The sequence below is a fragment of the Priapulus caudatus genome, unplaced genomic scaffold (assembly GCF_000485595.1).
Source record: "Priapulus caudatus unplaced genomic scaffold, Priapulus_caudatus-5.0.1 Scaffold840, whole genome shotgun sequence".
In the NCBI taxonomy this organism is placed as follows: Eukaryota; Metazoa; Priapulida; class Priapulimorpha; order Priapulimorphida; family Priapulidae; genus Priapulus; species Priapulus caudatus.
The window spans coordinates 51,778-64,082 of NW_014577901.1; the positions used below are offsets into that span (position 1 = coordinate 51,778).

Sequence of the window (12,305 nt, forward strand, 5' to 3'; positions counted from 1 at the left end):
ATACACACGCTGGGTTAGGCAGGTGATATAGGGGGTAAGGTAAAGGATAAATTGATTAAGCAAAAAATGTATAGGGTTAAACAGACTATACAAGGATTTAACAGACTATATACTTGGTTAAACAGACTATACAAGGATTAAACAAGACTATATACTTGGTTAAACAGACTACATAAAGTTTATAAAAATGATCTACGGGGGTTAAACGAACAATATACAGGATTAAAGCTGAAAAGATGTGCAGCAAAGACTGGGTTCGCGGGATCGAGGAAACAAATACACCCTTCAGTAGGCATTTAATCACAGGTAATAAGAATTATATATTTGTATTTAATATTGGGTGGTCATACGGGAGCCTGATGAGATGTCCTACCATTCTCCGGCGACAGTTTATCGAATGCGTCTTCGTACAGGTATCCTCGGCGGACTAGAGTGTTGATCGAAGGTCCGATCGCAAAGCTGTCGCGATCGCGGTGGTTGTCCTCCTTGTCAGAGGTTATCAGCTGCTGAAATATCTGCAAGTAGAAAATAGAACGCTGTAATAATTATTCTTTACATACATTACGAGAAAAAAAGGACGCAGGCAGGCACGCACACGCATATGCACTCGTATGAATGCACATACAGATGCAAGAGCGCGTAAAAGCACACAGACATGCACTGGCACGCACACGCACGCACACAAACACACACACACACACACTCACGCATGCATGCACACATGCACACACGCACGCACGCACACAAACACACACACACACACTTACGCATGCACGCACACATGCACACACGCACGCACAGCACACATGCACACACGCACGCACGCACACAAACACACACACACACACTTACGCATGCACGCACACATGCACACACGCACGCACGCACACAAACACACACACACACACTCACGCATGCACGCACACACTCACGCATGCACGCACACATGCACACGTACATGCACGCATGCACGCACACACGCTCACATACCTTGACTCTGTGTTCGAACGGCACGATGAAGGGAAGCTCGGTGAGCACGGCTAGATTCCGCGCCTCCGTAACTGACAACGCCGGTAAATCCGCCGCCTCCGCGGGCGCTGAAACAACGTGGCCAATCAGAGAGCAGCGTGAGTAACCACTCGCAAATCGTACCAATCACTCCCTTCTTTACCGTTCGGTAAAAAATGGCATTGAAGATATTCAGAAGGAATCGTTCGATCAAATCCTTACAATGTTATGCCTCCGTAGGGATGTATGGTGAGAGACAGAAAGATACTACAATTTACAAAAATCGAAAAACTGTCGCCGCCCAATCAAACTTCCACGATCGATCACGCGACGCGTCCTGCGACGATCGCTCGCCAGATGGCGCTGCTGTACTCACTGATCGACGGCGGCTGCTGCCCGGGGGAGGTGAGCGTGGTGCCGGCGTGGTAGTGCTGGAACAGCTGTCGTGGGCGATCTGCCTGCAGCAGCAGACTCTGCGCGATCCAGTGACCGGGCGGACAGAACGGGCGACGCGTGTCGCGTGCATAGAGCTGCCGCACCAACAACGACACCATCTGCAACGACGTCGGGTGAGAACGTGGAGGACAGGTGGCACCGGCGCAGCGGCGCGGAAATGCACAAGCATGCAGAATGTTATACAGTGAGTTACGACTCTTTTAAAAGCCCACCATATGCATACGTGTTGCACATAGTATTAAATAATATTTAAGCACGCATAATATTTCACAAAGTGGCAGCATGACTTTCTTTAATACGGACCGTTACGCACACTATACGCTACGCTACACGTTACGTGTACGCTAAGCTACACGTTACGTATACGCTAAGCTACACGTTACGTATACGCTACGCTACACGTTACGTATACGCTACGCTACACATTACGTATACGCTACGCTACACGCTACACGTTACGCTACACATTACGTATACGCTACTGTACACGTTACATGTTACTGCATACGTATATTTAAGCCTGCGGAACGTTTAAATTTTTTAAAATCAAATCATTGAACATCTCCCCCGAAAACACCCCATCGACGCAGCAACGCACTACGGTACCTGAAACAGGTCTGACCAGCGGTGAAGGCTGTGCACGGTGGTGGCGCCCCCTGCCTGCTGCTGCTTGCTGACACTGGTCAGCGCGCGTAGGTAGTTCTGGTGGACGGTCTGCGGGTGCGTGAGCTCCAGCAACCCCAGCGCGACGTCACGTAGCGTCTGCGTGAGCGAGACGAGCTCGTGCAGCGAGAACGCCATCGACGGGGAACGCTCAGCGCCATCTACGGGAGAAATCACACACTATTATGTTTCATATTGACAAAGAGAAATAGAGAGAGAGAGAGAGAGAGAGAGAGAGAAAGGGAAAGAGAGAGAGAAAGAGAAAGCGAAAGAGGGGGAGCGAAAGAGAGTCACTGGTCAAAGGTCACTGGGCAGAGGTCACTACAAAGGTCACTACCGAGGTCACTACCGAGGTCACTATTGAGGTCACTATCGAGGTCACTACAGAGGTCACTACAAAGGTCACTACGAAGGTCACGCACCTGTGTCCTGGTAGAACTCATCGTCGTGTAACGTGAGCAGCGAGATTCCGTACAGCGCGCAGAACAGCGCCACCTGGGGGACGATGCGCTGAGCGTCGTGCGGTTCGGGGCGGAGTCCTCGCGACAGCAGCTGCAGCAGACGCACGCTAGACCTACGAGAGAGACGGGGGAACGAAGCGTTAGTGGCGCCATCTGGGTAGCCACATTCGCACTACCACGAGAATAATTTAAGAATAATTAAGAGAAATAATTAAAATAATTAGAATATTTTAAGAAAACGCCTTCGCCACTTTTCGCACTGCGACGTTACGCAGGCACCACCAGCTAGTAAGAATCATCATAAAGCGCTTGCTGCATGGTGTTCTTGCTGCGACCAGCCCCCATATAGAGTTTCGTTAAGATCTACGATCACATATGGGTACGATGTATTTTACGTTATAAACAAAACTATGCGCAACAGCCGGAATGTAGAATAACATAGAATACATACACAGATTCCAGACGTAAGTTAATGCTGATGACGCATAACCTAATATCTAATTAAGCTACTAAGAATAATACTACTAATATAAATAATGTTACTACAGCCAGGAACAGGTTGATGCTGCGACTGACATTTGACGGGTAGTCTTATAAACTTGTGTACCCTGTGATCGTGGGCGTCGCCATGTTTTTCACGCTAAGCCACAGCTGTCGGAGGAAGGTAGGCTGGAACGCTAGCGTAGACAGCAACCTGTAAGAGCATCAGCGATGAGCAGTGACAGAAGAATAATTAAGAGAAACAATTAAAATAATTAAACGAATATTTTAAGAATAATTAAAAATGCCTTCTTTCCGCACTGCCTCAGTTGCTTAGGCACCACCTGCCAGTAATAATCATTGAATAACGCCCTCTAGGTGTTCTTACTGCGACCAATCATATAGAGTTTCATTAGGTTCATTCTATGATGGAATTATTATATGTACAATTATAATATTAATATTTAATTAAAGCTGTGCTGTCTCCACACGCTAGATGTTGTCGTGCCACGCAGAACGATGTCGATCATGAATTTCATAACCACATTTATTAATATATTCACAATTATGACACATTATCAATGAAATTTCATAACCAATATGTTGAACATGATGAGTCTGATGTCAAAATGCTCCGCTGTTTACACACACTAGGTGTTGCCACGCCGCGCAGAATAAAAGTCAATGCCGATCACTAATATCGTCGTTTCGTAATTCAAACCCCCTGGTTTCCGGCTTCCAATCCGTCAAAGAACCACAGCGATCGACATACTGTGTTTGAACGCCGCGCGCTCACCTGTGTCTGTGTACGGCCTGCATGCGCGCGCCACCCATCACGTTGTGGCAGATCTGGCAGAGCGCGGCGAGCGGAGACGCGTCCGGGTGACGGTCCACCATGTCGAGTAGCGCCCCCACGTGGCGAGCGTCGTTGATCGCATCGAGGCATGCGGCGATGACGATGGCGGGTTGTTTCAGGTCCCCGGGCTGCGAGGGCGCAGACGAAGCGTTAGTCACGGCGATACTATGGAGATGACCCATCGTAACTTACGAATCATGACCCATCATGATCCATGACTCATGGGCCATGACCCACGGATCTTGACCCATCAGAACCCATCTGTGACCAAATGAATCATGACCCATGAAACAATGGACCATAACCATCAAGACCCACGAACCATTGGACCATAACCATTCAAAACCCACGAACGCATGGACCAATAAACCCATCAGACCCCACGAATCATGACGCCATAAACCATTGGACATAACGCCATCAAGGACCCACGAATCATACCCATGAACCCAAAACCATCAAGCGACAGCCCACAATCATGACCCATGAAACCGATAAACCATCAAGGACCCACAAATCATGACCAAGAATCATGACCACGCCCATGAACCATAATCATACAAGGACCCCACAAGATACAATGACGCCCAGCGATAAGACCCATGAAAAAAACCCAATCAAAAACCATCAAGGACCCCCAACGAATCATGAACCCATGACCCATGAACCATAAACCGATCAAGGACCCCACAAATCATGACGGCCAATAGAACCAATAACCCATCAAGGACCCACGAATACTTGACCACAATCATAAACCAAGTCAGGACCCACGCATCAATGAACATGAGGCCGCAAACCAATGACCCATTCTGCAGCAGGGTCAGTCGGCAGGATTTCAAAGCTCGGGCGTCATGCGCATAAACGGCAGCGATCTGCAACTAGCGTCAGCGCTCGGCGTACAGCAAGGTTTTATTACCGGCTTGAGCCACTCACGACTCCCATTTCGCCATACAGGCAAAATTCCCCAATTTCGCCTACAGCCAAAATACCCAGATTGGCCTACAGCCCTACACCCACTTCGCACTAATCCCATTCGTCTACGCTTAAAATCTAACCCCCATCTCATATCGTCTACGATCGTTTGTTCAACTAAATAATCATTTATAAAAATAAAATATGGTTTTGAATTGGCAATATATAGACACCAGGAACCCAGAAGCAAAACATAGGTCAAGATAATGAGAACACAAACTTGTACAATGTAACATTGTAGTACATATGGTGTAGGCGAAATGGGAGTAAGGCACAACGCGGACGTAAAAGCCTGGCGCACATTTTCCCGAAGCAAAATGTTCGTGCCGAACAAATGTTTTGTCCTAGACAATGTGCGGGTGGACATGAAAATTGCTCTGAGTGCATACATTGCCGAACATTTTGCGGCGGAACAATTCTCGTGGCGCCGTCTAGGTAGCTGTGTTTGTATAAGATGTCCACGTGATCGCGGCATGATTGGGCACAAAAATCATGTGACCACATATCGTGCTGCCTATTGGTTACTAACTTTACAAATGTTCCTAAATTGTTCGACATTCAGCGCACATTGACGAATCATTCGACGAACAAATGTTACGAGATATCAAGAGCATTTCCGATCTTGACAGACATGTGTTCGGAACAAATGTTCGGCGACTTATTTTCAGCCGCGTACATTGCCGACACATTTCATGGAACACTTGGCTAACGAGAATGTTTTTGAGGCAAAATGTTTGGCAATGTGCGCACGTGCTTTTACCGGTCACCAAATACTGATCGTCCGTCCCGTCGCCAATCAGCATCCTCCTCCTGCCTCGCTGTCCGTGTCATCGCTGCCTGGCGGTGCGCGCGCGTCGGGTAAGTGGCTGTGGCGTCTGTAGCGACGCCTGGCAGGTCGACTGATCACGAGTAGGTAGTTCCAAGTCCAGCTCCTCACTCAGCCTTCGTCTGTCGATAGTTAATGCAGGGTTAGGGTAGTGTATTAGAAGCGCGTGCAGAACTATCAATGGCGTTCGATGGTCTACTCTCGTCTCTTCTCTCTCTCTCTTTCTCCTCGTCTCTCAAGCAATATATCTCTCCGCAGTGAGCTCATTGTTTGGGAAAGTTATAAGCTAGCAGCCTATAATCTCTGACGCGAAGCTGAAGGTCCAAAAATATCTACGAGTGTATGGAGGAGAAAAACAGGTCTTCTCGGCTCTTCATCTCTACTCTTCTACCTCTCTTCTCATCTCTCCTTGCTCGCTCTCTTTGCTCCTCCACTCTCTTTCGTGCCTCATCCCACTCTCCCTCTCCTCTCTCCTCACCTCACCTAGACAGTTTCCTCCCGAGCACGAGCAGGGAGTAACAGTAACCACGGCGACGGCGTCACCCGGACAGCCCGTCCGTCAGCGGAGTCAGCGACAGGCTTACGCACGCGCAGCGAATGGGAAGCCGACCTCCGGTCGAGCGGCGGGAGGAGGAAGAGAGAGCATCTGCCCGGCGCAAGGGACGGCACCCGAACAGCTGCTCACACATCGCGACGAACGTCTGCCGCCTGCAAGCAAGCATTCAGATATCAAGAAAAATGATTAGCTGCTAATCTTAAAAAGAAATTCATTATAAATTATTATAATATATATGAATATATATATGTATAATAATAAATAAATTCTTTTTTTGAATTATCATTTCTTTGAATATATTATATATGTGTGTCCTCTCCTCTTTCTCATCTCTCTCTTTCTCACTGCTCTCTCTCTCCTCTCTCTCGCTCTCTTCTCTCTCTCCTCTCTCTCTCATCATCTCTCTCTCTCCTTCTCTCTCTCTCTCTCTATTATTATATATATATATTTTTTATATATATAGAATCATCTAATAATACATTTGCTGGAAAAATTAATCAGCAAGCCAAACAGCCCTAACCTGACGACCCTGTGAACCCCTCATTATTGAGCACTGCCCAAGCACGCCACCCAACCACCAAACCTTACTAACCCGAATCCCTACGTAAACCGCACCCCCACCGCGTACGCGAACTTGAGCGTGTCTTGGCTGTAAGCGGGCGACCAATGACGGGTTTGGCGGTGAGGGTTCGTACGCAGTGGCGGCGATCGGGGTTGGCGGCCTTGTACGCATGCCTCCCAGACTCGCCCGCACCATTCAACCAAGCAAAACACCGTCCCTCAGTACACATCCAAAGAAATCTGTCGGAAACAACGACAAGTGTGAATCCACACAGACGATGGATCGAATATCGATCGCGCTCACTCGCAGGTACGATGTGAGCACTCGCGGGTACGATGCGAGCACTCGCAGGTACGATGCGAGCGCGCGCAGGTACGATGTGAGCACTCGCAGGTACGATGCGAGCACTCGCAGGTACGATGTGAGCACGCGCGCAACTTGTTCATTATGTTATTTCTATTATTTATTGTAATATAATCACGACCATAATTGTCATATATCATAACCATTGTTTCATACTTAATATATAGGATATCATTTTCTGAATATATATTATAATAATACATATAATTGACATATATATATATATATATATATACATAATCTTACAATTTAGAAATGTATTAGCACAACAGAGAAATCATTGTGGCTGTGGCAAGTGAGTGCCCAATTCACACACAGTGTACAATGACTGATTTGAAGAACAAGAACGTTTAAACTAAGAGCAAAGAAAAGTAGCCAGTCAAAAGTTACTCAGTGAGTCTGGTAACTGCTATACTATAAGGACACCTAGAAAAACTCATAAATCTCCTACACACAGCATCCTATGACCCGGCCCATCTACAAGCCAGCTCGAAGAGTGCCGTATAAAGAAGTTAATTAGAATGCACGCATCATTAACTAATGAATATGCAATCATTACTTTTGTCCACAAGATACTGGAGAACCCTTTCGAGGAAGCACAGCATCGCGGGATGCTCGGCAACCCCGGTGCCCGACGATATAGATGGCGCCACATATCCCTGCTCGCTGGTATATATCTCTAGCATTCGCAACTGAACGGCGATGGGTTGCGAAGAGTGGAGAACGTGAAGGATGTTACTGCAAACGCACAGAAAACACATAGCAGCGTGAATATCATCACCAAGAATGACAGACCATTAAGGATACCAATATCTCATCATTTATTCCCCAAATATCGCGTTACGCGCTTGAATGATAGCCGGTAATCTTTATATACTGTATTGCGCAACATACCAGCAACATTTGTGCAGAAGTTGTTTCATCCAGTGGACGCCTTGCTGTGGTTCCGCAGCCAAAGCTCCAGAGAGCATTGCTCTGTTCTTCAACAACAACTGACACAGGGACACCTGCAAAACATCAATAAATGGCAAGCCTCACAATGGAACCCCCCACCCCCTGCACCCCATACATTCTCATTTCTATTCTTATTCTCAGTATGTATCCCCGTCCGTTTTATGTAAAATGTGTTGATAAAATGCAAATGTAACGTGTTGATAAAATTATTGCCATGGTGGCCGTCCTAACAGGGGAATATTTGCCTGAGATTTGCCTCGGGTCCCACAAATCTCTGACGAAACCCAAAGCAGCCCTTGCAAACCTACCTTTACCTACCAAAGCACTTGCCTTGCTCGAGAAACCCTCGTGATTCTATCCGCGATGCTATGCACTACTGCGCTCACCAGTCTCTGTGTGTCCGCATCCTCCGTGTAGAAGATGAGGAGCCGGCGTAGCAGGACGATGAGGGTGCCAGCATCCACGCCCGCCTTCCCCGTGATTCCAAGCTGAGCATCGAAAAGCCGCCGCTGCTCTCTCTTCTGTAGATGTGATACAGAAAATAGATGGATGCATATGTGTGTAAATACACGTATATATATGTATATATCGACACATATATATATATATATATACACATGTATATATTCAACATTCACTTGCTTCCAGAATTGGTTATAAAACAACATCATTTTAGTTAATAATGTAATATATGTCCGTGTAAACCATACGTATGTTGTATCCATTGTTTGAACACTTACGATAGCTATTCGATCAAACGTTCCACGGATGAAGGCCTGAATTATGGTTGCGCTGAAGATTCTCTGCCGTTGATCCTAGAATGAAACAAATTTGTTAACAACTATTCATTGGTTGCTATTACGTTTTACCTGTTATCATAAGCAATATGTGCTTGGATTAGCTTTTATTCCTTTAATTCAGCTTTCGTCTTTCCTCTCATAAGGCTATTCTTCATCAGAACAATGGCTCGGAGCCATTGTTCTGATCAAGAATTAGAAAAAGTCATGCTGGAAATTTGTAATATCTCCCTCTCTCAAAAGTTTGCTTTTGATCTTAGTAAACCAGTATGACCCATTGCTGCTAGTTTTACCATGTACTGCTGTTTGTTCCTAAATATAATACTATAAATGGAGGTATCGATTTAAATGATAGATATGGTTAGTATTACACAGAAAACCTGTACAGGAAACCTGTGCAAAACACACGGCAAAGCAAACACGCAGGTGGTACCTGTCTTTTCTGCCGTTCAGCTTGTGCATGCTGTATTATAGTTTCTCTCTCTGCCTGCAAATACAGATGTGATATCATCATTACATATCATATATGTATTTATTTATTTATATATTTTTCTATATAGTATGATCAACTCTGTCAGTGCTCACTGAACACCCAATTTCCTTTTTCAGATATCAACATAATAGTATGTTTAAATGGTATATATTTAAACTGTGTGGCTATAACTACACAGACCTTGGTAGAAGCACCTCTCAGTGATTGTTGTGGTCGCCGTCTAAATTCTCCTTCGAAATGGTACATCTCTTTACACTGTTGCACCTGAAAATTACATATTACAACTCACAGACCTGTATGTAGTAATTCTACACCCACTCTTACCTTTGCGGTTCATTAAGTAATGTTGCACGATGGTTTGTGGCAATATTATCTGCCGATAGACATTCTCTATTCACTATAAACATCTATTATGCCACAATTGGGATCACTATTAGTATTACAGTTCCTCACATGTCAGGGCCATCAGATGAGCTTGTTTGTAACTGCGACAGGCCGCACTATTCCCAGCACCGATTGGCTCGACAGTGTGTCACTTCATTTTTAGATAATTTATTAATACAGAGTGGCTATATGCCCGGCAACCGGCATATATCTGACGGCTGCCAGGCACGGTCTTCGATTTCCTAAATGCCCGGCAGTTTTTAATTTTCAGCATTATCTCAAGTATTTACTATATTTACTGTATTTACTGTATAGCCACACACAACATTATGTCGATGCATGGCTATGAAGGGTTAGGCAGCTATTGCTTATTTATAAACCCTGGCTCGACCAATGGCAGCTAAGCTTGATCTTGAAGTCGAGAACGTCTTTTGACGTTACTATATTTTGAGGGAGGCTGTTCCATGTGTCGACAACTCTCTGGGAGAAAAAGTGCTTTCGTATTTCCAACCTGCTCCGGTCCTTAAAACGTTTCATACTGTGTCCTCTTATATGGGTGACATGTGATTTAGTAAAAAAATCCTATAGTTTACTTTGTCTATGCCCTGGATGAGTTTAAAAACTTCAATAAGAGCTGCTCTCTCCCTCCGTTTCTCCAGTGTGGTGAGATTTAGTTTGGATAGTCTATGATGGTATGGGTGTTGTTCGAGACCTCTCACCAATTTTGTAGCTCTCCGCTGGACCTTTTCTATGAGCTGAATGTCTTTTACCAGATATTGACTCCAGGCCTGGACTGCATAGTCTAGGTGAGGCCGGACTAGCGATTTGTACAAGGGAATGATTGTATGCTTTGACTTGTCCGTAAAGCACATTTTAATGACCCCTAGTACTCTATTGGCTTTCTTGACTGCTTCCGCACACTGCCGTGATGGTTTGAGCGATGAATGTACTATAATTCCCAAGTCTTTTTCTTCCGTTGCGTTGGCTAAGGGCGCATTGTTCATGTAATATGTGGCCTCTGGATTGCCATATCCCATATGTATACATTTGCATTTGTCCAGGTTAAATAGCATTCGCCAGTCCTTAAGTAAACAAGGGTTAGGGTTAGGGTTAGGGTTAGGAACTGCCGGCCATTTAAGAAATCGAAGACCATGCCCGGCTGCCGGGCATATAGCCACAGCGTTATTAATAATTCTGATAGCAATTGTATATAGAAAATAACAGCTACAGTACAAAGACAACGACCTGAAGAAATAAATTGCAAGTCATCTAGCATGCACATTCATTACGCCGGGGGAGCTGTAGAGTGTAGTGATACACTACTCACTAGTCATACAGTGTCAGTGGTGAATACGTGTTTTATTTGCTTAATATTGGCTGCCCACGGCTGTACATGGACTCTAAATTTTATCGTCTGAATGACATATTATACATGATGAAAACTAAAGCACTTACACTTCGTAATCGTCTAATACTGAGTAGGCCTACTGCCGAGTACTGTAGGCCTACTGGTTTGAGAGGTTTGTAGCACGAGATAATTCAGCAGCCACAAATGAATTGATTACGGTGAACTATTGACGATAAAATACACGACGACAACGTAGTATTAAGTAATGTTCATACGCTTAATAATGCTTCAACACAGTGTCAAACACAATCACAAAAGCTAAATTTCTCACCTTATAACCTAGCAATACAAACTTTCACAACATATTCTTATGTTGCATCGATGGTGGCGACCTATTATTGTTACTCGTCCCGCCATCTAGTGGAAAAACTGCGCATATAATGCCAATCAATCGAACATGGATTCACGTAACCACGGTTCTTTGCAGCCAAACTCTCAGCGGAAGCCCACCTATTATAATAATCAAATGACTTAAATTTGAAGACTATAAAGACCGATTTCAATTTTCTTTGGGTAGTTCGCGATTGTCCATCTAAACATTTCTACAGTGCAAATCCCGTTACTCCGTTAGCTACGAGCTGATGTCAGTGATGTGATATGTAATTATACTGATATTTAAGCTGGGATTACTGCATGAGCGTCCGAATATTGAATATTTGCATTGCGTCATATGCAAGCATGTCATTGTGTCCATACCAAAAGTCATTATATCATATGTCATATATTTTAAGCTATTTCTACTGCGATCCGCAGTGTTGATCTGTATATTTAATCAACTTCGCCTCTCTCCGTCTTCGATATAGTTCCTTGGACTTTGAATAATAATCTTTATGAGATAATGAGATTATCAAATCTAGTTGTTGTTATGGTTTTTTTTTCATCCCCTTTCTTATTCTTTCGGTTAATAATGAAATGGAAACCTATATCTATTGCAATCCTTGATGTTGGTGCGTCAATTCAATCAGCGAAAAAATGCTATTTTTCGTTACAGACTTTAAAGGGATCGCTTACTCTAGGTTCTAGGGTTATTTTCAGTTAGTTTAGGTTAAAATTACGCTACATA

General features: G+C 44.7%; 1 protein-coding gene across 1 annotated transcript in view; it reads right to left on the reverse strand.

Annotated features, from left to right (window-relative positions):
* The window catches only part of LOC106813888 (ubiquitin-protein ligase E3C-like), a 22,031-nt gene extending 10,465 nt beyond the window's left edge, over positions 1 to 11,566 (reverse strand). Inside the window, 15 exon segments of the mRNA XM_014818133.1 lie at positions 318 to 515; positions 991 to 1,097; positions 1,385 to 1,562; positions 2,071 to 2,288; positions 2,550 to 2,701; positions 3,196 to 3,282; positions 3,865 to 4,052; positions 7,054 to 7,082; positions 7,766 to 7,944; positions 8,101 to 8,213; positions 8,547 to 8,681; positions 8,901 to 8,975; positions 9,391 to 9,444; positions 9,631 to 9,714; positions 11,514 to 11,566. Of these exon segments, the coding sequence (XP_014673619.1) occupies positions 318 to 515; positions 991 to 1,097; positions 1,385 to 1,562; positions 2,071 to 2,288; positions 2,550 to 2,701; positions 3,196 to 3,282; positions 3,865 to 4,052; positions 7,054 to 7,082; positions 7,766 to 7,944; positions 8,101 to 8,213; positions 8,547 to 8,681; positions 8,901 to 8,975; positions 9,391 to 9,444; positions 9,631 to 9,696 (1,779 nt within the window). The 5' untranslated portion in view covers positions 9,697 to 9,714; positions 11,514 to 11,566.
* Positions 11,567 to 12,305: the final 739 nt, after the last annotated feature.